Source organism: Scophthalmus maximus, chromosome 14 (genome assembly GCF_022379125.1).
Source record: "Scophthalmus maximus strain ysfricsl-2021 chromosome 14, ASM2237912v1, whole genome shotgun sequence".
Classification (NCBI taxonomy): Eukaryota; Metazoa; Chordata; class Actinopteri; order Pleuronectiformes; family Scophthalmidae; genus Scophthalmus; species Scophthalmus maximus.
Window position 1 is genome coordinate 6,226,075 of NC_061528.1, and position 27,301 is coordinate 6,253,375.

The following is a 27,301-nucleotide window of genomic DNA, read 5'->3' on the forward strand; positions in this document are numbered from 1 at the left end:
TGTGTGCCATCTTGTAGACTGGTAGGAGAACATGATTTCTTTATGACAGCCTACTGGGCAGGAAGGACAGTCAGACATGAGTAGACAGAGAACAAGGCAAGGTGAGGTTTATTGAAGTATTCATGACAGTTCCTTTGAGTAGCCCTTGTGTTGACAGTCTTAAAACACAGTGATATAAGCACTATTTAGTAGTCAGGACTAAGAGCACCTGATCTAAAAATAAAGACCCTTCACTGGCTACGAAGAAGTGCTTTACTTTAGACATCGACAAAAACGGCCTCCAACCTCCGATCAATGGAGAATAAAAGGCCAACATTCACTTTTGGCACAACTTAATAAGCTGAGAGGAAATAAACATAGTGTAATGATGAGAAAACATGTCAACTGATGGTCTTTTTTTTTTTTTAGTGTCAAGTTTTTACTGCCAATATTTGGTATCTTTTCAAGCATATGTCTTAGTAAAAACCTTAAGAAGGCTGAACAGGTGTAGTGACAAAAAGGTTATCCTATTCAACGCACAATACATCGCAGCACTTTTGGGTGAATATGGTCATTTCTCATTCATTCATTTTTTTTTTAACAACTTTGGTTCGAAGTTGTCAGCAGGACTGCATTGGACATATCCTCCCAACAGATTTAACGTTGCGTTTGATATGTTTCACATCCTGCACTCTTGAGAGAATCCCTGCCGTTCGGAGGCCACCGTTTCTCTATTATTTATGAGAAGTTTGGTGCAAACTTTTACAAATGTCACGTCAAATTACCACAAGAGCATTTCAGGGAACGTCAGTCGGCATTTACCCACACATCAAACCTTGAGTCGATTAGTCTTTGCAAAAGTAGGCAAGTGCTCTGTGTAATTACAGACGCCTGCAAAACATGGACATGTTGCATCGCAGGGCAAAGGGCCCAAGTTTGAGCATAAAAGCTTTATGCTGAAATACACATGAATGTGTCACCACAATTTGTCACCAAGGACAGGAAGACTGGCAGACAGTCTCGAGACAGACATCACCTTGGTTTTAATGTTTAGGTGTGTTATGAAAGCCCAGGACTGTCAGACACAGAGGCGGGATAAAAAAAAAAACTGATGAGAGAACCAGGGACACTCTTTTGAATTAACATAAATGTCTGATCACACAATCAGCCAGGACACTGCTTGTGTTTTGCAGAGAGCAACTCAAAAGGAAACTGACATTTTCCTTTCATTCTTATTTCCTTTGCAGTCTCTCTACTCATCTAGAACATTGGAGTTTCACTTGAGTCGTACATGTGACCAACATCAATGCAGCATGCTCATATGTGTTGTTTGCTCGTCGTCCCACATTCAGATACTACAGTAAAAGATTATCTGTCAAAAAACAAGAAGCCATGAAGACTTTTAGACAAGGGGGCATGTGATGTGAGCCACAGTCAGACGGCTACTCCGACCTTCGTGTGTTATTTTCCGGTGCCTCCTGGGGAGTGTGAACTCTGCCTCGGTGTCTGAACGCGGTGCTGCGACGAGGCGACACCGCGGTCAGTCACACAGGAAGCTGAGCAGGCAGGCGACATCACATCCTGTCTGACTTCTGGAAGAGACACTTCCTCCTTAAAAAAAAGTCAGCAAGTGCGAGCACCGAAGCTCTCTGGTGTGACGGCGAGAGGCCTGGTGCTGAGAGGGGAGCAGTGAGAAACTGCGGATTTGCTGACGTGTGCCCAGATGCCTCTGTGGTGAAAAACAGAATATATTCACAATGATCTTTGGAGGGGAAATAACATTCACAAACATTTCAAGTGAATACAAGGTAAAAACAAAGCAATTTGTTTAGCCTGAGGCAGGGTTTCCATCACAGACAAAAAGTTATAAACTCAACTCCGGGGTCCGCTGGAAATGGCTATATGTTGAACCTGAGGTCCAAAGGACTATTTGCCAACAGGCGCCTTCTGTTCGCCGCCTTTGTGCTGCTACCGGCACTGGTAGAAAATACACCAAGCGCAGCACTCGAAATGATTTGCAGAGGCAGACACATTGCTCACTTTGGGTCAATGCAGAAAATATCCCTGTGATTACCAGGAGATCTGAATAGGGAAGGATGTGGTGCATCTCACCTTCAAACTGCCAGTGACAAAGAAGAAGCCGGAGCCGCAGCTCCGGCGGCACAGTCTGTTCGCTATTACGACTGAAACCATCCTCCCACCACTCCCATTATCTGCCGACAAACATCACACATTTTTCCATACACGGCTTATACGCCTCGAGTTCACATCGCATCACATTTACAAAGACACTGCCACTCTTGCGCAGCAAGCACAACACAATAGCCGTGGAACTGAGCAGCCCTCCACTTAAAGCAGTCTCCATTTGTTCACTTCAGTCTTTTTTTTTCTTTTTTTTCTGAGCGTCTGCCCAGAGCAGCCAGCCCTCCCTGGTTGCCATCAGGGCTTCTTGGCTGCAGTTTTGGCTTTCCCGTTGGGTCCTGTTTTGATCTGGGTCATCTCCACATCTGTCAGGGTGTCAGAGGGAAGGCAAGTGCGCATGCGTTCAATGGTCTTCTGGTGAGTGGCCCTCTCCTGCTCCAGAGAGCGAATCATGTGCTTCATTTTGCTCTCCCGAGATAGGAAGTTCTCCACGCTGGTCTCCAGCGTCTGGATCTTCTGCCGTGCAGCCTGACGGACACAGACAGGGCGCCTCAGTAAATACAGGGAATAATACGAAGATATTATTATGGACATGTGGACGGAGACTTTGTGGCACAGCCGACAAAAACTAAGTCAACGAGAAGTCAACACTAGTGAGACTTTGTTCTAGGATTCTATTTTTAAAAGTGCAACCGAACATGACTGTTGAGCAGAGCCAGTGACTTGCGCAAATCACCTGTTAAGTGCAGTAGAAAACAAGATAGAAAACACCATGATTCTGAGAGTCTGCTAAATTTACTTTGTCACGTCTGAGATCAGAGCAACTCGGTTCCCCCTTGACCTCGTGAGGCGAGAATCTCCTGCTGCACAGAATGACATCTTACTGGTCATTGTAAATCTGACAGATTCCTTTGTCTTCCTGTCATTTTCATTGTGGCTCTGACTTGTGTTTTGGCTCCATCTATGGGCAGTCTGGGACACTGCCGGTGGTAACTGTCGAGGTTGTGTAAACAACATGACAGGTCCCCTCCACCAGGCCATCAAAAGAGGAAATTATAAACTGACGAGTAGCTTAAAAAAATCCCCCGACATTTACACGTAACTTCCCTTTAAGATGTAGCTCGAAAAGTAATGAATATAGAGAAATTCATCGCAATGTAGGTTTTATTCTCCCCCTCCTCTACCTGAAGTTTTTCCAGCAGGTCCATGTTCTGTTTCTTCAACTGCGTGTTTGTCTTTTCTAGTTTGTCGAGCCGGTCAGAGTCATCGGGCAGCGGTCCGGCCTCGATCATCTCGTCCTGAAGGACGTGGTACTCCACCTCATACGTGTGCAGCTGCTTGGAGATGTCCATCTCCATCACCTGGAAAAGAGTTTTGTAGTGTTATTATTGTAAGTCAAGGAACATGTGTCTGTATAGAGAAATTATCATAGCTAAAGACACCAAAAAAATCAGTTGAAGACACTTCGTTGTTCTTCATTACAATGAAAATGTAATTCATTTTGAGTCAGTCCCACATCACACTGTCGTGGTGCAACAGCACCAAATTTGGATCTTAAAATAATCCCCAACGTTGCATTTTTTTCAAACATGTTAAGTACATATTTGTGAACAATTGTCAAAGATTTAAATCATCACAAGAAAAAAATGGGTTTGGGTTTGAGGGCCACACTCAGGCTAGGGATGGTGGAAAGTATTTAGAGACGAACTAACCCCTTTTTTTCATGGGGTTTTCTGACTTAACAAAGACCTACAATACTGCCAACTTCATATTCTAACTGTGGGATAATGTTTGCACAATCAACCCACAACCAAATTTGATAATCAGACAAAACTAGCTAACTATAAAACTAAATTGGTTGAAAGGAGATTTTTAATGCCTGTGGTACAACAAATACTACAATAGTACTTCTGCCAGCAGTGTGTGATATTATCTTAAATGCTGCTTACAAGGAAATAAATTCTTCTCCCATTCATTATAAATGCGCATTAAAAGCAGTTCATAAAGTTCTATTTGCAATAAATCTAAGTTTGTCGTATTGTTCTGCTCTATCATGTGCAGTATCTGATCTAAGAGAGCCACAGGAGAACATTGACCGAGTAGTTTTATGGCTTTGCGTTAAAACGAATTCAGTTTATCTCCACAACAGGAATAATATTTGTCTTGCTGCACATTATGCTAAGTAATTTTGTGTGCAGACACATTTTCCGCCTGCACGAGTAACAAGAAGCTTTAACCGTTGGCCAATCTCGCAGCAGTGGATTAGGTTCTGCACAGCTCACCGGGCTTAATCATTTGGAAACCTGAGACTGTATTTCATTTAATGTTGCACTTTGTACCTTTGCAATGGTCTGCTCCATCTGTGTCTGAGTGAGGGTGGGAAGTGTCGTTTTCAGAAAGTCCACGATGCTCTCGAAGCTGTCACACTCCACTATCTCCCCCTCATGGCTGCTCAGCAGACAGAGGGCCACTTTGAAAATCACTTCGGTCCCCTGGGCAAACACAAAATCTGGAGGTGGAAAAAAAAAGAAGAAACAACACTCGGAGATAAAAATAAAAAAAAGGCGAACACTTGACACATTTCAAGTTGTAATTGATATGTGGCCATTTAAAAGCCTCAAGTGCCGATAAGCATGTGTGTGTGTGTGTGTGTGTGTGTGTGTGTGTGTGTGTGTGTGTGTGTGTGAGCAAACACAGGGGCCGTTGTTCTAAAAATATACCAAAGATGCGGGACACAAAGTTGAGTGGGAACTGCGAGGCGAAGAGGGTGAGGAACCACGGCGCCGCGTAGAGGCTCGGGCAGATCTCGTGCTCCTCGAAGTGATTGTACAGCTCGCGGTGGTAGTCGTGCAACAGCCTGGAGAGCTGGTACATCTGAACCTGGGATTGACACAGACAGACAGCGTGCACAGGCATAAACACTCAACACACAGACAGATAATGCGCTTACAGGCCAAAACATGCTCCGCTGGAGCAAACTGGTATATCTGGATCTGCCGGAGGGAAAGAGTATAAAAGACAATGAGAGTGGCCCGGGGTGGCTCAGTGGATAGAGCAGGCACACATATACTTCGAGGTTTATGCCTCGACGCAGAGGTCCAGGGTGACGATTTCCTGCATGTCTTCCCCCCTCTCTCACCGAGCTGTCCTGTCAAAATAAAATGTGGAAAAAGCCCCAAAAAATAATCTTAGAAAAAAACAAAGACAATCAGAGAGTTGTACTAGCTGTCAAATGAACATTTGCCCAAGCATGGGAGCTCCTTCTTCCTTCTGTGTTACCAGTGTTGTTTTGGAGACTTGCTCAGACACGTATCGCGGGAAAAAGCATTTGATGAGTTGCACTAACTCTCTGACAAGACACAGTGCTCCAGCAAACAGAAAGGAGAAGCAGAAGTTAGGTCGTTCTTACTGGATCGTTCTTACAGTTTCCTGACGGTTAGAAATAACACAAGTAATACCTTCACATCCTCGTACTAAACCACTGGCCAAAGGAAAAAGAGAAAAGGGAAAAAAAAAAACCCAGGCACAAACTCCTCTCGTCTGTGCCGAGTTTGGACTGGTCTAAAACTGAACACCACTGCAAACTGTGCCGCGAGAACCAGGAGCTGACTTGCCCAAGTGGTTACCTGAAGCGGATTAAACATTACCACGCCTGCCGATGCGCTCGGCCCCGTGAGGTCAGCTGATGTTTAACTGCAGCCGACGGGAGCACGGTATGCAGGTGTGGCTTGAATAAGAGGCGGAGACACTTGACTAACTGTTTGCTGTTGCCAACTCCCAACCCACATAGGTGAGAGAGGCGTGCTGTGCTTTTCTTTACAGCCCCGGAAGATAGCAGATACGTCTGCGCAGCGAGAATTCAGTGTGCTTGTTACTCACATTAGGATATAAACGTACCCATACAAGAGCTTTTGTGTGATTATACCTATCTTTATTGTGAAAGCAAATGCTTAAAGGATTCTGAGCATGTTTTTTTGTTGAGAGAAAAATGACAAGCTGTTTTTCTTTTCTTCTTTGAGAAGCTGCATTTGACAGATGCTAAATTTCAACTTGAAATACTTGTGGTTTCAAAGTTCAGGGCATTTCTTTTCCCTTCACGACCGCAATCACACACTGACCTGCAAAGAGACCATGTCGGGTCGGAACTGCCGCCTGATGCCGAGGTCATACATCAGGAACTTCAACATGTCGAAGGCCTGTTCTTCGCTCATGTGCAGCAGCAGCACTCCGGCCACAAAGCTGATACCCTGGCAGTAGCCGACCTGTGTGGCACAACGGGGGGGGAAGAGAACACACTATGTAGCAACAATGTCATAACAGTGATTTACTATGGGGGGGGGAGGAGACAGGTTTACTGTATGTACCTCTGTATCCAGCAGAGAGTAGGCCTTCAGGAGGTTGTAAAGGGAAAGCTGCCCCGCGCCCAGCTGGGCTGAGAAGTACTGGTGGGTGGGGAAGGTCCTGCCTGCGGGAGACAGATGATGTTAAGTAAGTTTCTGTGAGATTGCCACATGACAACAAGAGGCCTAAATGTCTAAAATGTCAAATGTATACTCCATGAGATTCGGGACCCGTTTTTAAAAAAAAAAAAAATCCCGTGCTCACCCAGATCCACCAGAATAGCGTGCTGCTGTGCAGTGAGCTGCTTCAGCAGGTCATGGTAGGCGGTGTCCGGGGCATGATGGCGCTGGGGCAGCCTGTGACGCAGCCGGTGCTGGTGGGACAGGAGCAGCCAGACCTCCCCACGCCTGCTCTTGGGAACACCTGCACACAGATATGAAGGTTTGCATGAGCTGCGTTCAGACATGCACCGTGACGTCCAGACATTTTCCTGAGCTTTTTCCGAAGGGGTTGTACGGGAGAACACAAAGGTGGTGTGTGCACACGTGTGTGTGTGTGTGTCGCTCTATCAGCAACCATGTATTCATTACCCATTTCTCTCATATTTCTACACACACGCGCGCACACACACACGCGCGCGCACACACACACACACACGCGCACACACACGCGCACTCACACACATGCGCACACACACGCGCACACACACGCGCACACACACGCGCACACTCACACACACACACACACACACACACACACACACACACACACACACACACACACACACACACACACACACACACACACACACACACACACACACACACACACACACACACACACACACACACACACACACACACACACACACACACACACACACACATCTTTCACCTTGGCAGAGAGCGCGATACATCTCCTCCTTGTCTTGTGGGACCGTCGTTCGGCCCGGGGCCGTCAGCTTTCTCTCCCAGAATGCCTGCTCGTCTTTGGAGCACTGGCCCACTTCCTGGTAGTTCAACTTCATCTTGCGGATGTGCAGCTCATCTCTGCTCGCTGCAACACAGTCAAGCCACAGAAGAGGGGAGATGAAACGGATGAGATGAACACATGGCATTTCTTTTTCCCCGCTTTTGATGAAAAACAGAATGCTGATTAAATGACATTCAATGTGGGAGCAACGTCTTTTGCCACCGGTTGCCATGGAAAGCCGACCACATAAACGCGAGCCACAATACCCACATTAACAATAAAAATCCATCTCCATTATGCTGTCACAGTCATGGAGAAGCGACATCAAGGTAGTGGGAGGACAAAAGAAGCAAAAAGCACATAAAATATGATTGTCCCTGAACATGCAAACAAAAACCAACACCCACAGTCATGCAAACCATTTGACTAGATCCCAATAGTTCCTTTTTAAATCGCTTACCTTCTATTGAAAAGGGTTATTCACAGTTAGGTCCTCAGACCAGCAATGGCGTCATAGACAAAGTCACAAACAAAGGGAAAGAGATGTGTTGGTATAGAGAATCATAAAGTCTCCTTCTTTTCTCTTTGAGCAAGACGTTAATGTTTACTGCTGCTTTCTTTGTTCATCATTTACAAGGTGGAGTTTATTTCATGCCACTTTATTTTTAAAAGATTCCATAATAAAGTAGACAATTAACTGCCCCAAATGGCCTCTAGCTTCTACTGAGAGGAAAAACAGGAGAGGGGCCATTACTAACCTGGTCCATTAGAGGGCAGTATTTTGGCAAACAGCTACTGTGAATCCTGTTATTTTACTGAACTCTGACCTAATAGTGCAGTCGCTGTTGTTTTTCCTATAAAGACGAAATGAATTTCATGCACTTGGCAGCATTCACAGAATCGAAAAGGTTTAAGGGTCGGCAACTCTGCACTTCAGTTAGGAGCAACAAGACTTTAAGTGTTAGCGCGTGTTGTGATGCCTGACTGTGAAACTCCAATGACAGTAATACATATCTTCATAGGCAGATTAATCTCAACAATACGGCCCAGTGTGAGCCCGTCTCAACAGGCACGGCCGCATGACGGATCATTAATACCACCAGTGTGCTGCAGAGAAGCGAATGCACCGAACATCAAAGGATAATCTAATCGCAACGAGACGACAAGGCATCGTGCCCTTCCTGTTTGTCTCTCATGTGACCAAAGTCAGAAAATGTTCCAGGGGTGATCGTCATCGTTTATGCGCACAGCGGTGACTCATGCTCACCCTCCAGTCTCTGGTTCTCTTTCTCCATGCGCAGCAGAAGGATCTGCTGGCGGATGGCAGTCTTCCACAGGGCCCGGTAGTCGGCCGCGGTCTTGTTGGGCCTCTCCCCGGTCGGGGGGTCGCCCGTCGACGGCAGCGGCAGGCGCCCCAAGGGGTCCAGACTGGAGTCCAAGTGGCGAGGGGAGAGAGGCAACAGCTCCCTGTGATCTAAAGCGCGACACACCCAAAGAACATCAACAGAGAGCACACGTGGAAAACATATTTTGAACTCTGACTTGTGAAATATGAAAGCGCTCGTCTTCAATAATGAGTCCACAGAGAATAAGGACCCACCCCTCCAAGAACGCAGAGCTTTTTAGCCTCTTCTAGCCTATTGTTTTGGCTTAATCTACCACTCTTCTGCAGCAGCAGGAAAAGTAAAACCTTATCAGCATCAAACAACACACTCATTTCAAAACTAGCTATAGAACTAGATATTATTGACAGAAGTTGGTGGAGACAAAACTCGGGTTGAAAAAGAAAGTACAACTTGAAATCAATTTTACCTCTTGGGTTCAAATGTGGACATATTACCGTTAGTGTAAAGCTCAGTGGACTCAGTGTGTTTTTCTCACGAGGATGGCGTTTGAAAGTGCGTCTTTCATTTCTTCCCTTACTGCTTCTTTTTTTTTCACCAAATCAAGCGCTCCCCCTGCCTCGTACTCATCCTCTATGCACTTGTGGATTATTCAGAGCTTACTCATCGTGCATCGTGTTGCGTCTCGCCTGAAACCTGCCAGAAGGGTTTTGTGTTACCGGACCTGGGTGCTGCATGGATGCGGACGGCTTGTTCATGGGCGAAGCAACACTCAGGAAGATCTTCTGTCGCCAGGAGACCCTGCGTGGGGTCGGCGGGAGACCCGCGCTCACTGAGTCACTGCTGCAGCCGGACAGGGTCCTCTTCCTGCCCTCCCCATTGCTACGAGAGAAGACGGCAGCGTCAGGTGTCGTCTAACATCAACACACACACACGCACACACACACACTTAATCTCTGACACAGGACACCTTGTACAGGCTTCTCATCTCAGCTTCCCCCAAGCAGATGAGAAACTGTCCAGAAGAATATTTAAACATACTGATGAAAAAACACAAGTGCCAGGTATTTTCTGATTCCCAAATATCCATGTTAATGAAGCGGCAGTTCATGATTAGTATGTGATACAACAACAAACATCGGCAACACAGACAGCCACAGCTGAGCCACATGCAGGCCTGCTTTTTTTTCCGACTCCGGGAAAAGAAGTAGCTTTTTTTTTTTTAGTAGAGAAGACAACTTGGTCAACAAGTTATTAGGGTTGCTGGTATCACTTTTGTTTCCTATATATTGAGTCAAAATGTGCAGATTAAAAATATATAATATAATATATATTATATCCAGCTCCAGCCCCCCCGCGACCCTAAAATTGATAAAGCGGTAGACGATGGATGGATGGATGGATTTGATGTATTATGTATTTGAACAAATATGCTGGCCGCCGATCTGGTTCATCTTAAAGATAACAATTAACAATTTTGGTTAATTCAAAGCAAATACAAATACAAAATTAAAAAAAACCTAATCTGTTTGATGTTAAGATAAGATCTAATGTACTGAAGCAATTCAGCAATTATGTTCTTCTTCCATTTACGAAACAATGTTTTCGTGTCACTCGCTGAGGTTCAGCTGATAGATACAGTAGATAATAAGCCTGCTCAGCACGCATGTCCCCGTCTGATCATGTGGCCGATGAAAAACAGGAAGTGACCTCGCTCTGAGACAAATGTCACCGAGACAACAATGTTTCTGCAAAATCTTTTTCCGGCTCCACACATTTAACACTGCAGCGTTAACAGATTTAAATCCCGCACTTGACATCCAGCATTAGCTCTTATTCTCTTTTCCTGTCAGTCACTGAAACAAATCGCTGGACTCAAATTAATGTGCAACAGAGAGAAAAAAACCTCGGCTGTGAACATCGTTGACATATTCGGATTTAAACAACTTGTCTTTTACACCTGCTGGAAAAGCATTTCAAGACATTTTTGCTGCATAATCAATGCAAATGCTGAGGATACTGGACTTTTTGTCACGTGTAAGTGACATTTGACAGCGGTCGACTTCCCATGCGTCTGATTCATTTTGGAAATGTTAACCTTTACTTTCTGCCATCCGGACATATAGACCCTGTCACAGGAGCACAAGGAAACCTCAGACACACCGATGTGTGTCATTTAAAAAAATGAATTAAAAAAACACACTACATTAGGTGGTTGATTATTGCAGCTGCATATTGACGGCAACATTTCAAGATAAATACATCACTGACGTGAATCAGCATGATGCTTGGTTGAGCAGCTCTAAGGAACAGCGGATACCACTGGTCAGAGAAAAAGTGATGGCAAAAGTGTGAAATGTAGGTAATAGAGAATATGAATCCAGATTAAATATTGTTTTGGCGTGCATGAAAAAGAGCACATGCAAATGCAACAGGAGAGTGGTTTATCAGCATCCCCTTCTACTTCTGAGAGAAGAGGGAAGAGGGGGGGAATCAAGACCCAGCTGGAAAGTATTTTTACGAATAAAAAGTTGCTGTGCATAGACAGGAAGAGAGTACGAAGTTCTACAGGGACAAAAAAAAAAGAAAAAGACGGGGTGTTAAAAGGTTTGACAGCCAACATTCCAGCGACGGATAGTTCGTCCCTCCCACCCATCTTATCCCCTTTTGTCAAGTTGCTGGCCAGTGCATTTGGGTCTAAGCAGGGGGGTTCTGAGCAACCCCCTCTCACCTCTTGAGGCTCCCACTGTCTGCCAGGGAGCTCAGGGAGCCCAGGGAGCCCAGGGAGCCCTGGTAAATGCTTTTCAGGAAAGTGGGGGCGGAGAAGGAGGAGGGGAGGCCGAAGGAGGATTCGCTCTCCGAAACGCTGCGCGTTCTCGAGACGGCCACGGGCCTGGGCGAGCCGAACATGAAAATGCCCACAAAATGAAAAAAACAAACATTAACACAAAGGGAAAAGGCACTTCTGGTCGGAGCACAGGAATTCATGAGGGATCAAAACAGAGGCAGGAAACTTGTGATGCTTTTGTTCAAGGATAGCGGAGCAGGAGGTGAAGGGACTGATCAGAGTGCTGCGGACGCATTACAATGTCCGTGAGAACACAGAAGCTCAGCCTCGTGGAAAGAACGTACCCTCGTACAATTCACTCGGCAAAACATCAGCTCCTGCAGCGTAACTCACAGAGATGCATACTCTGCCTTGCAATGCAGTGACTGGTGGGTAAAGCGTGCGTTACCTGCTCTGCAGCAGTTCCGGCGTGACCGACTGCTGCCTGCGCAGCGGGGCGTGTTTGCCCTGGCAGGCGGGCTGCCCCTCGAAGGAAATGCGCTTCTTCACAGGTGGATGGCTGAAGGTGTGGGCGCGCCGACGGAACTGCAGGCCGCCTTCCGGGTCATCGTCGGGGAACGCGGGAGGGGAGCCTGGAGGCGAGTGACCGGGAGACTCCTCATCCTGCTGGGGAGGGGGAAAAATCGTGACGGGGAGAAATTACATTTTTTCACCAGATTGTGACTGCAAAGCTGAGTGGCAGGGTGAAACTGTGACACTATACACACAGCCAATACAAATTCCACGAAGATAAGAAAACTGAAAATAGGATTCAGATTCAAAATCAGTGTTTGAAATACAAACCACGCGGGGCACGTCATTCTATTTCCGAGGCACGGCCCCGAGCAGGACAACACACTCAAGTTGCAGGTCTGCACTCACCTAACCAGTGAAGCCCCACGGCAAGACTCATTCCAGGTTTTAACTTTCCACTCGACACTCTCACACTGTTGCCTCATGTCATGCCCACAGCAAGGACGACTCCCACACGTACTATTGTATTCTAATGGACGGCGTCCCGTGACTCACGGCATCACACGCCATTGGGTAAGGGAGGATCTCGGCGACTCAACTCCACACGAAAAAAACCTTCCAATCTCCTCCCATCGCGCTTTCAGAGACCTCCCTTCTCCAAGAGACCACATGACGGGGGACATTGGAGCTGCTTCTTTCAGAGTGCATAGAGACGTTTGTTTTTGTTTTTTTCAAACCTGCGAGGACTGAACGCAAGGTCACTGCTAATCACGTTGAAGGGTTGTTGTTTTTTTTACATTTTAGGAAGCTACGATAAGATGAAGTGGCCTCGGACGAGACACTCGTGCAGCGCGCCGTGTCCTATGACGAGGAAGAGGAAGCCAGGACGGGCACGGCTCAGCAGACGCAGAACTGGACATCCTGACTTGAATTTCCTGCCTGCCAGGCCATCGGCATCCTGACACAATCCCCAGGCGGCGATTTTACTCGCAAACAACATTCAGATTGAAGGGGGGGGGAGCACAGGTGAGCCTTGAAGGGGAAGACGCAGGACTCTTTTACACAAACAATATGTAATAATAGTTGATTCTGCATAGAAACGGCGAAAGTGAAAGATGCACAGGCCGCTTTTGAAACTAACACTATTCCCTCTAGGAGGGTTGTTGTGTGTCAGGGCGATGGGGACTGATTGACTGGACTTTCTGTGCAGCCAGGATTGGTGCATTTGGTGAAAGAGGGAGCTGTAGCAGCCTGATAAAAAGAAAAATCCCCCCTCACTTGAAGCTGCCACTTTGAAGACCGATTGGGAATTGTTTCCCCTCCGTCTGCGCTTCACACTTTCAATCCATTTGACGCGACGCGACTGATGCACACGGCAAAGTTAAAGTCCCATGTGACAGCTGGGAGGCTCCGATTCATGTCTGCGTGTGTTTGACATCACACATCCTTACAGGGAAACTCCACCGACTCTACACAACAAAGGCTGTTTGCAATGTCTTGGGTAGTACGGCACTCCTGCAATCAATATAAATATCACTGTGGCCTCAGCGGGAGCTGTGTGAGGTCTTATCACTTTCGTCAGTCGGAGCTGAAAACTACAAGTCTGAAAATAAAAAAAAATGTGGAGTTTACCAGACCTTCTTCAGCCTGCACATCATATCTGATTAACCTCACATGCCCGGATCAATGAAGAGTCAGAGTTGCATTGTGGGTAATGTAAGTGCAGCGTTTGGCTCAGAAAGAAAACTATATATAAATATATATCTGTTCTGCTGCGTCCGGTTTGATCTTTTTTTCTTTCAAACCATCCACCGTGAGTCTGACGATGTTGTGAAAGTGAAATGCAAAATGGGCGCAGTACCCTCGAACCCCCTCATGCCTGACAGGGGGAGTCGGAGGGACGACATCACACCCTCACTGCACATTCTGCACAGCAGTGACACGGTGGAGCCCAACAAACGCAAATGGTTCACTGACAGTCCAGCAAGCACCCTCCCTCCCTCCCTCCCTCCCTCCCTCCCTCCCTCCCTCACTCACTCACTCACTCACTCACTCACTCACTCACTGCGCCGCAGCTTCATCACAACAACTATGTGGGAATAAATCAGTGTCAGAATCAAGCGTCCGTGTGAGGAGACCCCTGCGGGCAGCCTCCGACTGCTGACATTGATGAAAGTTTTGAATGTGACAGCCGGAATGTAACACGCTTTTTAAAAGCCGCCGAGGAAAAAGGTGAGAATTCCCAGAGAATCCTGCTGAACGGGGGCCCCTCGAAAACTTCTCTCGGTCCCCGTCAACCGCACTTACTCTGTCAAAGCTGCCGATGCTTCCCATGCTTCCCAGGCGGCCTCGCATTCGGCTGGCGCCCTGGTGACAGAGGAGATGGTACAACATGAAAACACGCTCCGGAGATGCAAATGGGTAAATAAAAGCATAAATGTATCCTTGACAAAAAGAATAGTTGCCGTTAGCGAAACAACGAGAAGATCTTTAAAAAAAAGGACACAAACACCCCGACTCGATAAGATTAACGCTGGAAGTGTCCGAGACAATGACAGATGGCAGCAGAGGTCACGGGCCGCCGCCTGGATTCTTCCACTAAGGAATCACTCTTGCCGTCTCACTCGCTGGCAGATATGAGTCAAATCCAAACCCCCCGGTTGACAATGACACAGAAACAACAACCGACACAAAGGGCCGAGACGCGTGAAGGTACGCGGCGAGGTAACTGTATTCTCTCTGGGGGTGAAGACATAAGAGTCCGCCACCGAGACGGGGACGAGCTTAGAGAAAGAAAGAAAGTGTGAAGATGGCGGAGAGAAAAGGGACAGGTTTTGTTTTTTTTTAATTCTCCCTGCTCGGACCTACCCTCGCGAAGATGTTCTCCAGAGAGCTGGTGAGGGAGGTGCGCGCTTTATTCTTGAGGATGTCAAGTTTGAACCGACTGCTGGAGGCTGCGCCGTCGCCTGCTGCTGAGCTGTTTGCTGCATTCTGTCAGGAGACAACAAAGGACAGAGAGAGAGAAGAAAAATCATCCCATTAATAATGTGTGAACTCAATAACAGTCTTAGTGTAGCAGACCACATGGTCCAGGCTGCTGGAAATAGCCTATGGCTGTTGGGGGGGGGGGGGGGGGTTTGCAATGTGAGTGATAATATTTAACATACAGTCCCTCAGGCCAGATCATGCTAATGTAATAACCCGCCAGACTTTGATATTTTGTCATGTTCTTTTTCCTTTACCAACTTATGGAATGCAATTCAATTCATAGGCGGCTCGTGTCTTTCCCGGGAACATTAGGCATCCAGTTTGTGAAGTGTTTTTCACTTTACATTTTACGACGGCAACAGGAAGCTGAAATATTGTGCAGACATGAGAAGGAACTAAAATTTGAAATGAGACACAATAAATTCTTTTCCATGATGCATAAACTCTAGAACATTTTGCTTTTCTACAACATAAAAACAACAAAACTCTTCACACTGAAACATTTGATTTACAGGACAAGTTGTGTTTCTATTCTTTAGTAAAGTAAAGTACAACCTCAGATATTTATTCTAAAACTGAGGATACAGGAATGGAATTCCTGCTGCAAATTGTTTTAGTTTCATTTATTTAATTTTTTCCTCGTCTACGGGAAACGCTTTCACCTGAGGGGCTTCTCCAATGTGAAGGTGGGACTTCTGTTTGGTTTCACAGAGCTGTCGCACGTGGAGAATCACCAGCTCATTCTCTTCTTGGTCGGACACAGGCTTCAACCTCTGTGGACAATGGACGCACAATCCCGAGATGTGAAAAAAAGGAGACCAGTCACCAAAAAGCGATTTAATATTTCACTAGATTTTCAGGAGGAGAAAAAAAAAGGGAGCTTTCTCTGAGCAGATCCAGAACCTTACCTGAACTCGTTCAAAAATCTCTGCCTGCTCATTGTCCGTCAGCTGGGACAGATATTTTTGGATGGCTAACTTTGCTCTGGGTGGGTAGAGACCTAGAAACAGGAGAGGGAATAAGACACTCTCTAATTTCCCTTTTGCCCTCTGAGAAAAGGGGCCGCGCATCAATATATTCATGAGTAAAGGGAAAGTGTTGGGCGCGTAGCCGGAGTTCATGCGGCCTACCTTCAATCCGCTCGCAGAGCTTGTGCAAGTCATGCATGGGGCAGGCTTCACACAGCTGGATCGGGGTTTTGTTGCTCTGCAGGGTCGCTGCTGTGCTGAAGGCCTGCTTCAGGGTCAGCATCACCTCGTCCACCTGACGCGCACACAGACAAACGGGGGGAACGAGACGAGCACGCACACACACAAGATGATTAGCGGAGATTAAAATAAAAAATATTGGGGCACGAGAAATTATTATTATATTTAATTTTTTTTTTGCGCGACTCACCAGGGACTCACTGGCACACTGGAAAACGTAGCAGACGTACTGGCGGGGGCCCGACTCGGCCTGGTCCCTACAGATGAATCCCAAATGGTCGGTCTGCTTGATACCCTGTGTCAAGGTCAAGACAAACAGGAAACCAGAATAAATGTCAGAAGAGGGGCGGACGTGCTCGGTTAATAGAATGACAACACTCCCACTAGACTCTACATCATGTCCATCTAAAGGAACGGGACTGCATCAGGCAGTAATCCATCACTGATAAAACATGTTGTTCGCCAGTTGCCATATTAAGCCCTCGAAGGCACTGATGCATTAGATGTCCCGAAAAGAGACCGAGCTTGTTCTCTGACTAGAACTGCAGCCGAGTCAGACAAGAAAAGAAAAAAAAGCCTTTCAGTGTAAAAATAAACCCACCTGACAGCAGGACGAGATATCTTTGAAGTTCTTCTCCAGCACCACTGTTTTGCTGTCTGGACTTATGAGGTTTACTTCGAAACGTCCCACCTGTGGTCAGACAGATTCATGCAAGCACTTACACAACAACAACAACAACAACAACAACAACAACGAGGACGACGAGGACGAGGACGAGGAGCTCTTCATACTGCTTCCACATCACGGATATAACTTTAGGCAACGAGTGTATCAGTGTCAAGTATCCCACGACTATTCTGAGACTCGTTCAGTGACAGACATGAACTCACACGCGCTGAAAAAAGAAAAGAAATCAAGGTCAACAAGTCTGCATCAATGATTTTTTCCCATAATTGACTGCTGCGTAGTGTGTCATATTGAGCGTTGTGCTCCAGATTTTAAAATTAGCTTTGTGTGTGTGTGTGTGTGTGTGTGTGTGTGTGTGTGTGTGTGTGTGTGTGTGTGTGTGTGTGTGTGTGTGTGTGTGTGTGAGTGTGTGTGTGTGTGTGTGAGGAATGGCAGCTGGCTCACTCGGCAGCCTTGCGTTTTTCCCAGGAGCAGCAAATCCTCCTCTGCAGGAGTTACGGCCTCTTTAAACGTGGCAGTAACGCGGGGGCCCCGAGCAACTCTGTACATTTTGAGTGCTGGCCACGTGCACATGAAAATGATTTAGCGGCAACTGCGAGCTCACGGGCGGAACCGAATGCGGGGATGGTTTTGGGGGTTTTTTTGACGACAAACCGAGTGTTGAGACAAGCAAGCATTTGGTTTTCCGGGTGTGACAGATGGGATCGAGCTCTCCGAGACGATTTATGAGTCGCTAGCAGTGGGGCAAAAAAACACATCAATCTCATAGACAAAGGACTATATTTATAGTTCTGCCTTTACACCTAATAGACACTTAAATTTTGGAGTAACTACAAAGATATGACATTGCATGTTGTCCTTCTATGCACACAAAGGATTGCGATTCAAGTGTAATAGATCCCCTGGTGCAGGCGAGGCACTTTGAGTGCAAACCAAGCCACAGAGTTTGATGAGAGAACATTGCTGTTGATGATAAATCTCCTGTGTCAACGGACTGCAAGTCTACAAACAGCTGAACTCAGAGATAAGATAACTCCGAGCCGCCGTGCACATTCTGAAACCAACTCGTGGCTCTCGTGTAAACAAACCGCACCCCCGCCCGCCCGTACCTGGAAGAGCATGGTGCGGTTCTTGTCCGCGTCAGACGGCTGGACGTGGTTCGGCGCGCTGGCGTGTCTGCGGCGCGCGGGATTCAGGAGGACGCCTTCCCCCGGCTTGTTCTGCAGACTGCCGGCCAGGCTGCTGCAGCGCGCACGGAACTCCTGGGGCTCCTCGAACCCAGAGTCCTCCAGGATGCACTCGGGGAACGCTCCCCGCAGGCTGCTTTGACTGGCACTGCTGGAGAGGCCTTTACCTGTGCATCACACACAGATACAGTTTGGTTTATTACAACTTGTGTCTTTTGTCAACTTTAAGGCATTATTTATATTTGTATTATAGACGTATGCAAGTGGGTCGGGAGGTGAGGCCAATGCGAAAGTGCCTAAAAACCTGTATTCTCTGCAATGACCAGCAGAGGGCGACTGTACTGAGAAAATGTCTCTACACTTGATTTACAACTAAAGTAAACATTTTCCTGAGGAGCTTCTGGTCTAAATCGCTAGTTTCAAGTCTTGTTCAATACAGCATGATGTTCATTTTGAAAATTATGGTCCGATTTAGAGTAAATTGACGATAAAGCATGGTATGCAGAAAGCTGCGTGATTGACAGCTAGTTGTGTCCAATCGGTGCATGGTTGCAGGTGTCACTGCTCGTCCAAATATGGTTACTTCCGGTTTCAAAAAACCAAGATGGCGCTGGACAAAATGCTGGACTCATGGCTTCAAAACAGCAGCTCACAAACCCAACGGCTTATGTCACTTTGAGTTGCCACCTTTGTACCTTGTAAACAGGGCCACCATAATGCAATTTCACCATTTCACCATCTCAACGTTTTTCCATATCATAATCAGCCATAGCTATAATGAAGCCTACTCTGATCTACCTGTAAAGTTGCCACTGTAATAATTGTAAACTGCACATATGTGCCGTGCCAGAAAGGAGAGCTGGACAGGCGACAGTAACTGAGGATTGCGAAGCTGTATATTTGCATGAGGTCTTTACCTCCACCTGCAGTCACGTCCTCCACTCCGGGTACGTCGGGGTCTCCTGTACTCCCACGGAGAGCGGCGGAGAGCGGGTCCCCCTCGGCCCCCATGAGGAACTCCACCGGGGCGCCGTCCGTCGACCCTCGCTGACCGTTGAGCAGGCGCAGGCGCTTGCGCTCGACCTCATGCTGGCGGAACTTGTCGATGCAGTCGTCGACGAGGGTGGACGGAGCCTTCTTGTGCCCAACCGTCACCTGCAATTCATTTTTTTAAATCCATTCAATGGCCTCGTTAAATTAAAAACACACCGTATATTTGTGTTTTCGGCACGGATGTTCTAACCTTGCCACAGTAAAGCACTTCGAACTTCTGGGAGTTGTAGAAGGCCTCTTCGGCTTCCTGTTTGGGCTTGGTGTCTTCCTTTAGGGCCGATTTGGACACTTGGCGAATACTGCTGATCACCTCGGGGACCTGCAAGGAACAACGGGATGTGATGAACAGGAAGACATCAAGAAGAAGGGAAAATTAGAAACAAAGGAGAAAGGGGAAAGGAAGTGGAACCGAACGCCAGGGGAGGTTTTTCTCTGCAGCTCATCCGATTACTGAACGAAAACAAGAATCCCAGGAGTCAACACCACATTAATATCAATAACACTATTACTGAGGAAATTTCCAATAACAAAAAAAATAAAAACCCTCTGCAGCAGGTGCACTATGTTTATATGGCATTCTTTTCAGTTGTCCCAAGAACTGCATGACCTTACTTTGTGTTGTGAGCAGTGAAGCTAGTCAACAACAGACAGACGAAACACTGCGAGTCAGAAGTAGGCGGGCGGCCAAGGGAACAAGGGAACGACCGGGCTACGCACGACAAAATAAGAAAGGACTTGAAGGTCACTAAGCCTGTTTCTGCTGCGCTGCGTTGCGTTAGTCACTTGCACCTTGTTCAACGCCTGCAGAAAACAGTGAGCGCCGTTTCGGTAACTCATATCCATGGGGGGGGGGGGGGGGGGGGGGGGACGACAAGTCAAGACAGAAAAGAAAAAGTCTCTCCAGGCAAACTCTGAAGCAATACTTCGGAACGTGAACTCTCCTGAGATGCTTTTTTCACAATTGAGCGCAAGTTCTGAAAACAGAGAGCGTTGAATCACTGCTGCAGTAAAACATTTGGCGGGCGGCTCTCGCAAAAAAAGGAAAAGAAGGAAGAAGAAAAAAAAAAAAGAGGCCTGGGACCAGAGGCACGGCCAAGGTCGGCCAAATATGGTGTTCAACACAACAATGAGCGCTGAAGGCAAACCGCGCACGCACCGTCGATTGTGTCCGATAAGAGCCGCACGCCGCCTGTTGTGCAAATATATTTGTAATGTCGACTGGGGAGGGAAGAGGTTGTGTAACAGAATACTTGGGAAGGTGTGACCAGAGCAGGGACAGAAGCCAGAGAGGGGCAGACAAACAGGAAAGGATGGATTGCAGGGGGGGGAGGGGGGGGGGGGGGGGGAATCCTCTCAATAGTTTGTCCCCGCTGCTCCACAGAAGCCAGCTCATGTACAGGATTCAAAACGGTTGTCGGGGCCATACAGCCGCTGCGTGGCTGCAGGAGCTATTTTAAAAGTCCCACTTTCCGAGTCCCGGCCCTCCCAAAGGGTTGAGCCGTGCCCGGCTGCTGCCGGAGGGCTGTGTTGAGATGAGGAAGAGGGAGGGCAGCGGGCTGCTGGCGACCGACACACTCGAGCCTTCTTTTCTCTCAAACCAAACCTCCTGACCTTTGCAACTGGATGATCTCACTGTTTATTTTTCAAAAGGTTTTTTTTTTTTTGAGAAATGGTCAACTTCCTGCCGTCTGCATATAAATATAGACAGTGTGAGTGTGTGTGAGAAGACGCTTCTCCCACTGTGGGGTAAGGAGCAAGTTTGCTTTCGGAGAAAGCCGTCGCTAACGCAACGAGGTCGCGGTAGTTCGGAGGGAATCACAGCGGCACCGTCCGCCCCGGGACACTTTCACAGAGGGAGAGAAATGACAACCGAGCGCCGTCTCAACATTCAAAGCAACTGCTGGATTATGCATGAGTAAGACGACGCCGCCGCACCATTCGATCTGGTCACATATTTGTAGTCGGCCCGGTGCAGAGCCAAGTGAAGGCGTTCAATCCGGGGGACGGACACGCAGGCCCAGACAGGCAGGATAGTGTTGAAGGGAATAAAGGGGATCCAATGCGTCTTTCACTGGAAATCTATACTCACAACAAAATCAAGTTGCCCAATTTCCAGCTATCGTCGCCTGGTCTTTATGAAAATACAATGAGCGGCGCTGCCATGCCAAAGCCAGTTCTACGTAAACACCGGCAGCCGAACGCAGCTTCAGGGCTCAGGAGTAAAACAAACACGAGGATTGTCCCCCTCGCCGAGCTGGCAGGGTCCCGAGCGCTGCGCGGCTCCTGTAGTGTCAGGCCTCGGCCACAATGGGCCCTGATGGCATCTGATCAAACGGGGGCGCAGCGCGGGACGGATGGTTCTGCCGCCCTTATCGGCGACGTTGAGCCACGACCACGGCAATTGGGCCCTTGTTAGACGCCCGTCGGAGACGCACAGGTTATCGACCGTGTCTATATACGAGATAAGGGGACGGAGGAACGGACGATAAGCAGGAGCAGATTACGCACTCTTTGAGTCAAAAGTTAACACTGGGGATTTGACCACTTCTGAGGATTCTGTAGCGTATTTGTTGTAATTGCTGCCTTGTGACACACTTTGTAATCTGGATTTTTTTGATCAATTTCAAACGTCGCTTTGGTAACCACTTCTCTTATGGGTCTTAGGGGAGGATTGTTCCTCAAGGCGCCTCAGGGTGGTCACACGTCTCACATCCGCAGCCCCAGCTGCAGACTCGACGTCCGCCCAGCGGCTTTTCCGTGAGCCCTAAGACAAACTCGGAGCGCCCTCCGATTTTTAACAAAGTTTTTTTAGTTTTTTTTACGTCCCCAACCGAAAACAAAAGCGAGACGATGGCTCTCGTGTCACCTTTAAAAACACGGGGCGGCTCGCGTTACACATGGAAATCACAGTGTGTGTGTGTGTGTGTGTGTGTGTGTGTGTGAAGACGGCTGTGACGCACAAAGTGCGTCTTCCTTTCCTTCAGCACACTTTCTCTTTTTCTGTTCCATCGAGCGCGTGTCTCGAAACTTGTCATTACAACACAGTGTCAGAAGAAGAACATTACATTGGAGCTACTAATAGACCCAACACTGCCAGCTCCCCATTAGCGTTATTTCACATTTTGTCCAAAGGATAATACCAAAGTAAACGCAGGCAATATTCTCCCAGCAATGGTTATTGTAGCCTTGCTTCTTGGAAAAGGGAACTGCTAAGGAAGCCAGCACTCCTGTCAGGGTCTCTCATGGCAACCACCGGGTCAGACTCTGTGGCCTTTCGCAGCTTGGTTAGGGAAAAAGAAAATGTGATCACGGCCACGGATCGTGACGGGGCCACATCACCTGCCGAGGGCAAACGCATGTGAGCGCAGGTGTGGCCGAGAACAGGCATACCCGGCGAGCGTAAGAACGAAAAAAAAGGAGAAGAAATGACTGGCTTATGTGCCTTTCGATGATCCAGACTGACTTCAAAAAGGAAAAGAAGATATGTGCAGGTTTTGTCGTGGGCTCTAGTGTAAAGTTGACAGGTTGATAACAATGACCTTTCAGCCCCACTTTGGACATTTCCCAAACACAGACTGATCGGACGCAGTGCACGGCACGTCGCCGGGAGAATGAGCGGCGAGTCAGCTGAGGGTCGCCCAGGGAGAGGTTCCACTCTGGGCCGGCGCCAAGTCAGAGCAGGGGTGGCGGTGGGTCGCTCTTTGCAGCGCCACGCACCCTACAACACTGGCCTGATGATGGCACAATTGAAGTGAGTCGTGTTAAATTTGCGTTTAACACAAGTTAAGCGCGTTTGTTTCCATTTAGGCCAAAAATCGAAGACCATTCGGCCACCTGCGCTCTTCCTGAGGTCATTTCATTTCAACCTTTCACATCATGCCCCGCTTCTTCCCCTCTGCGTTTGCACAATTGTCCTCCCCGCCATGTCCACGGCTAAGAATAGAGTTGAAAAACGAGCCTGTCTCGCTGAGATAATGCAAAGATGTATCGTGCGGTACGAGGTCGTGCGGTTGACACAGCGACTGCAGCAGGGTGTTGCGCGGCAGCTGCAGAATAAGCGATGCATTCCACACGGTCCACCTTTCACAGGCTGCTGGCTCGGCGGCTGCCAAACCGGTTTCTGTTGCATAATAACGAGGTATGTTTCAAGATGCCTCTCTGACTGCCGTGCACTGTACGCTGGGGTCCCGAGCAGGGAGAGTCCGGGCAGCCCCCCCTCGAAAGTGTGTCTTCCTGCCTTCCGCGATCTCGTGGCCTCTTCAACTCTCAGTTCCTGACAGGCCCGACGCGCTGCCTGCTGGCGGCGCGGCGCATGCCGCAGGAAACGCCACACAGCGCAGGCATGTTTGAGATTGATGCGAAAAAGAAGAGAGAGAAAAAAAAAACGCGCGCTCGACACACGGTGGGTGCAGTGTCTGAGTTTGAGGGCGGCTTCCTGGTTCACCGCGGAAAAACACGGTGATAACGTAGAACGAGTGTAACAGTGGAGCTCCGGCGAGTTAAGAATCGCGTTGGCACGAACCCCAAATCACACGATTCATATATTAATACTAGAAAACGGTGCATGAGGCATTCGCACTACAATGAACTCTCGCAGACACGAAGGAACTCTCACGACACATCCGTGTGTCACACACAGCAGACAGCAAAAAGCACCGAGTGCACTTTTTGAGTTTCAAACAGTGACTCTCCGCGTTCCTGATTTTTTTTTCTTTTGGGACCATTTACCACATATTTTTGGTCTATTACTCAAGGCCGGCGTGCTGATCGGCGTGCAAAATGTGCTGACTCAATATTGTGCCGGCTAAGCTGTTGTTGTCCGCACCACGGGGAGACACCAGTCAGAGACGTCTGATCCCTCTACAGGGGGAAAGCACAGAGATGGATTAACTTTGCCAAAATCCAGGGCGCTCATCCTCACCGACCGGCGGCCTAAATACTTAATACCGAAGCGAAACATGCGCGGTGCTTTGCCTGATCTACTGTGTTTGAGGTCAAATGGCACAGTTGTGACCTTTAAGGGCGTTTGAATTCAGGCTTTTTTTGCCCAGGGGGGGAGTTCCTTAGTTCTTGTGTTTACACTGACAGCAAGACTCGGGGCATCCTAAGATTTACATGTCGGTGGGGGCCTCACTGTAAACCTAGACACCGTGTTGATTTAGGAAACTTTTAACGTGACAACCCGCGGGGAATCTTAAGGAAACATTTACAGCACAGGGTTGCTTTTCGAGTGGAGCAGCACAGGGCTGCGACTAACGATTCTTTTCGCCAATCGATGAATCGCTCGGTTACTTTCTCGATGAATCGATTCGTTGTTTCGGTCCATAAAATTGTGAAAAAGAAAAAATTCAAAAGAGATGATGTTTTGTTTTGTCCACACATCAAAGATGTTGAGTTCCCTGTCACAGTGGAGTAAAAACAAAAATCAGAACATATTCACATTCAAGAAGCTGAAATCAGAGAAGTTTGACTCCCATAAAAACTACTTGAACCGATTAATCGATTATCGAAACAGTAGGTGATTAATTTAGTGATCGATTACTGATCGATCAACTGCTGCAGGTCTACTGGAGCAGTTTGGGACAGGTTGATCAAACTTCCCTATCATAATGTTTCAGAAACAATAAACTACTTATGTGCTCATTATCTGATTCTACTGTCCCATCTCTGCTGTTGGCACAGCTGCTGCCCTGTGGCTGCTGTGAGGTGTATTTCTTTTATTTCATTTGGGGGGGGGGGGGTCACTTTTATTGTGGAGCAGGCCTACCTGGTTGGGGTCGCCGGCCTTGAAGACGTGACAGGACATGTCGGCCTCGGGGTTGTCCGGCTGGCCGCGCAGCAGGTAGGCGAAGTAGGTGAGGTCGTTGCTGTTGTGGACGAAGCGCGAGATGCGCTGCGCCGTGTGCTCGAAGATGAACACGGCGGCGCTGCCGCCGCTGCTGGCGGGCACGCAGCGGACGAGCGGCGGGCTGAGCACCAGCTGCACCTCCCGGGGCTGCACCGCGGGGCCGCAGTCGCCGCGCTCGCCGCGCCGCCGGATCTCGGCCACCAGCCACGGCAGCATGGGCAGGGTGGTCCGCCGGTCCAGCGGGCAGCCGCCGATGTAGGTGAGCGCGAACCTCGGCCCGTCCCGGCGCGGGGGGCCGTTCCCCCTCTCGCCCTGGCTCTCCATGGGGGCTCCCGGCGGGGACTAGAGAACTACTGCGAGTGGGATGACACCGCGCGCACCATTCCCGGCGACCGCGGACCGTGCGTAACTGTGGTCAGTGCGCGACAGTTCCCATGCGCGCATCCACGGCGAAAGTTTCACGCGACGAGGCGATGAGCTCCCGCACAGACGCGCGACATGTGCTGGCGCCCGTCGATCAGCTGCAACTCTCCATGTTCATCCGAAGCGAGGGGACCTCGGGTAATGCGCCTTGTGGTGTGGATGCGTGTCTCTGCTCCTCCTCCTCCTCCTCAAACGCTACACAGACTCGCACTGTTCCATCCCCGCCGAGCTCGGTGGGTAAAACGTGGCTGCGGACGGATCCTGTGTCAACACACGTCGCCCAGAGGGAGTCCGACTTCTCCTGGCGTCGCTCCCGAGCGCGCAGCGAGGCGACGCGATCTCTACGCGGCGCTGGGAAGAAGAAAAGAAGAAGAAGAAGAAGAAGAAGAATCCTGTTTGCACACAAAGCTCAGCTGCACTTCCCTTCTTCTTTCCCCCAAGGAGTTTGTAAAAAACACATACATGGACTGATGCCTGTCTATCGCCTCTCTGCGCCAGCCTCCCGAATGTGATCCTTTCTTCCACAACGCCTTGGAGGTGGGGCGGCTGCTGGCTGGGCCGACGACCCGCCCAGGCAGCCCATGTGCTGGGGGAGTGGGCAGGGCAGGGCCGCCGTGCGAAACGTGACAGGACTAAACTCCGCCTCGTCCTCCTCCTCCTCCTCCTCCCCACCACACACACACACACACACACACTGCATAATAACTGGAAAGTCTCTTCCACGGTAGTGTGGAACGTGTGCGCAGCAGCCCCCATGTGGCACATGGCCCCCGGGCCCATACAACCACCACCACGACCACTCAGCAGGTAATAGGGATCTGATGGAACCACAATGATCCTCTGCAACACTTGTACCAAGGCAGTTGACAAGTGACTCTGTGGACAGCTGCGTAATCACATCTGATGTGCTTACAAGCACCAGAGGACATCCATCTACCAAATGCCATAAATCCACCCATCCCCCCAAAATAGCAGCTTTGCCATATATAACCTTCACTGCCGGAGCAGTTGCCACCGCAGCTCTGCAAACCCACTAAACCCCACACAACTGGTGGAGACTGTGACTGAGTGTTCACATTTTTACTGTAGAGGACGGTCAGGCCACCACTAGGCCCCAGAGCCATATTTAATGAAATCATCTGGTTTATTTTCATTTTTTTTTCAGCATTGCGAGACATAGAGCAAAGCTTGACCTTTTCGAGTCATATTTTCACAAATACATAACATTAAAAAAAAAAAAAAAAAAAGTAGGTCAGATTCAAGTTTTGGGTGAAACAGCAAATAAGTGGGGCGATCGCTCAGCCTTGGCGGACGCCTGCGCTCTCTGAGTGCTCTTGTTTATTAGCACATTTGCTGTGTTATACAGCAGCAAGGGGATAATCAAAATAAGAAGCAACAGTAAAAAAAAAAAGTAATAGCCTAAGTAAACATGCAATGTAAAATAAAGACATAAAGACAGTAGGAACAATATATACAAAATAAATAACAATAGTTACTGAGATGCAATTTTGAACGTTGACATAATATTGAATTGTCTACAATGCATTGTGGTGAAAATTGAAATGAATGAAATCTATAAAATATGACTATTGTACACAATCTGCACACTGTATAATTAAAGCATCTCTCAGTTTGCTGCAGAGCCTCTGGACTCACCACCAGAACACCCACAGATCCTCAGACTTCAAATCAGGATTTGCTATTACGATCCAGAAGTACCTCATCTCTCTGTGGATTCTGCATATTATTCAGATGGTAAACAAGTGATGCCAATTTACTGATTCAATGTGTACAACTGCATTTACCCCTTGACTTACTCTGAGATGTG

At 48.2% G+C, this 27,301-nt stretch overlaps 1 protein-coding gene and 1 long non-coding RNA gene across 12 annotated transcripts; one reads left to right on the forward strand and one right to left on the reverse strand.

The window, feature by feature from the left end:
- Positions 1–90: 90 nt before the first annotated feature.
- tbc1d4 (TBC1 domain family, member 4) lies at positions 91–26,062 on the reverse strand. Of its 10 annotated transcripts, XM_035650946.2 has the most exons (25): positions 25,936–26,062; positions 24,970–25,824; positions 19,393–19,521; positions 19,067–19,304; positions 18,072–18,316; positions 16,876–16,965; positions 16,465–16,569; positions 16,197–16,329; positions 15,975–16,066; positions 15,729–15,839; positions 14,947–15,069; positions 14,386–14,445; positions 12,014–12,231; positions 11,509–11,670; positions 9,502–9,659; positions 8,702–8,908; positions 7,895–7,897; positions 7,357–7,518; positions 6,727–6,885; positions 6,486–6,586; positions 6,240–6,383; positions 4,842–5,001; positions 4,461–4,630; positions 3,306–3,482; positions 91–2,649 (listed from the first exon to the last, which is right to left on the reverse strand). In XM_035650946.2, exons 2-25 carry the CDS (start codon positions 25,372–25,374, stop codon positions 2,419–2,421), a joined length of 3,783 nt encoding a protein of 1,260 aa, XP_035506839.1. In that variant the 5' UTR covers positions 25,375–25,824; positions 25,936–26,062; the 3' UTR covers positions 91–2,418. The 10 variants fall into 10 exon arrangements, with proteins under 10 accessions (XP_035506839.1, XP_035506842.1, XP_035506840.1 ...); XM_035650949.2 differs by having other exon boundaries at positions 12,014–12,228; positions 24,970–26,025; XM_035650947.2 differs by having other exon boundaries at positions 24,970–26,024.
- Positions 9,230–27,202, forward strand: LOC118320341. Of its 2 annotated transcripts, none has more exons than XR_004796291.2 (3): positions 9,230–9,332; positions 9,434–9,684; positions 27,105–27,202. It is a non-coding gene; the product is annotated as an uncharacterized LOC118320341 (long non-coding RNA). The 2 variants fall into 2 exon arrangements; XR_004796292.2 differs by lacking the exon at positions 27,105–27,202 and adding an exon at positions 12,883–14,077.
- Positions 27,203–27,301: the final 99 nt, after the last annotated feature.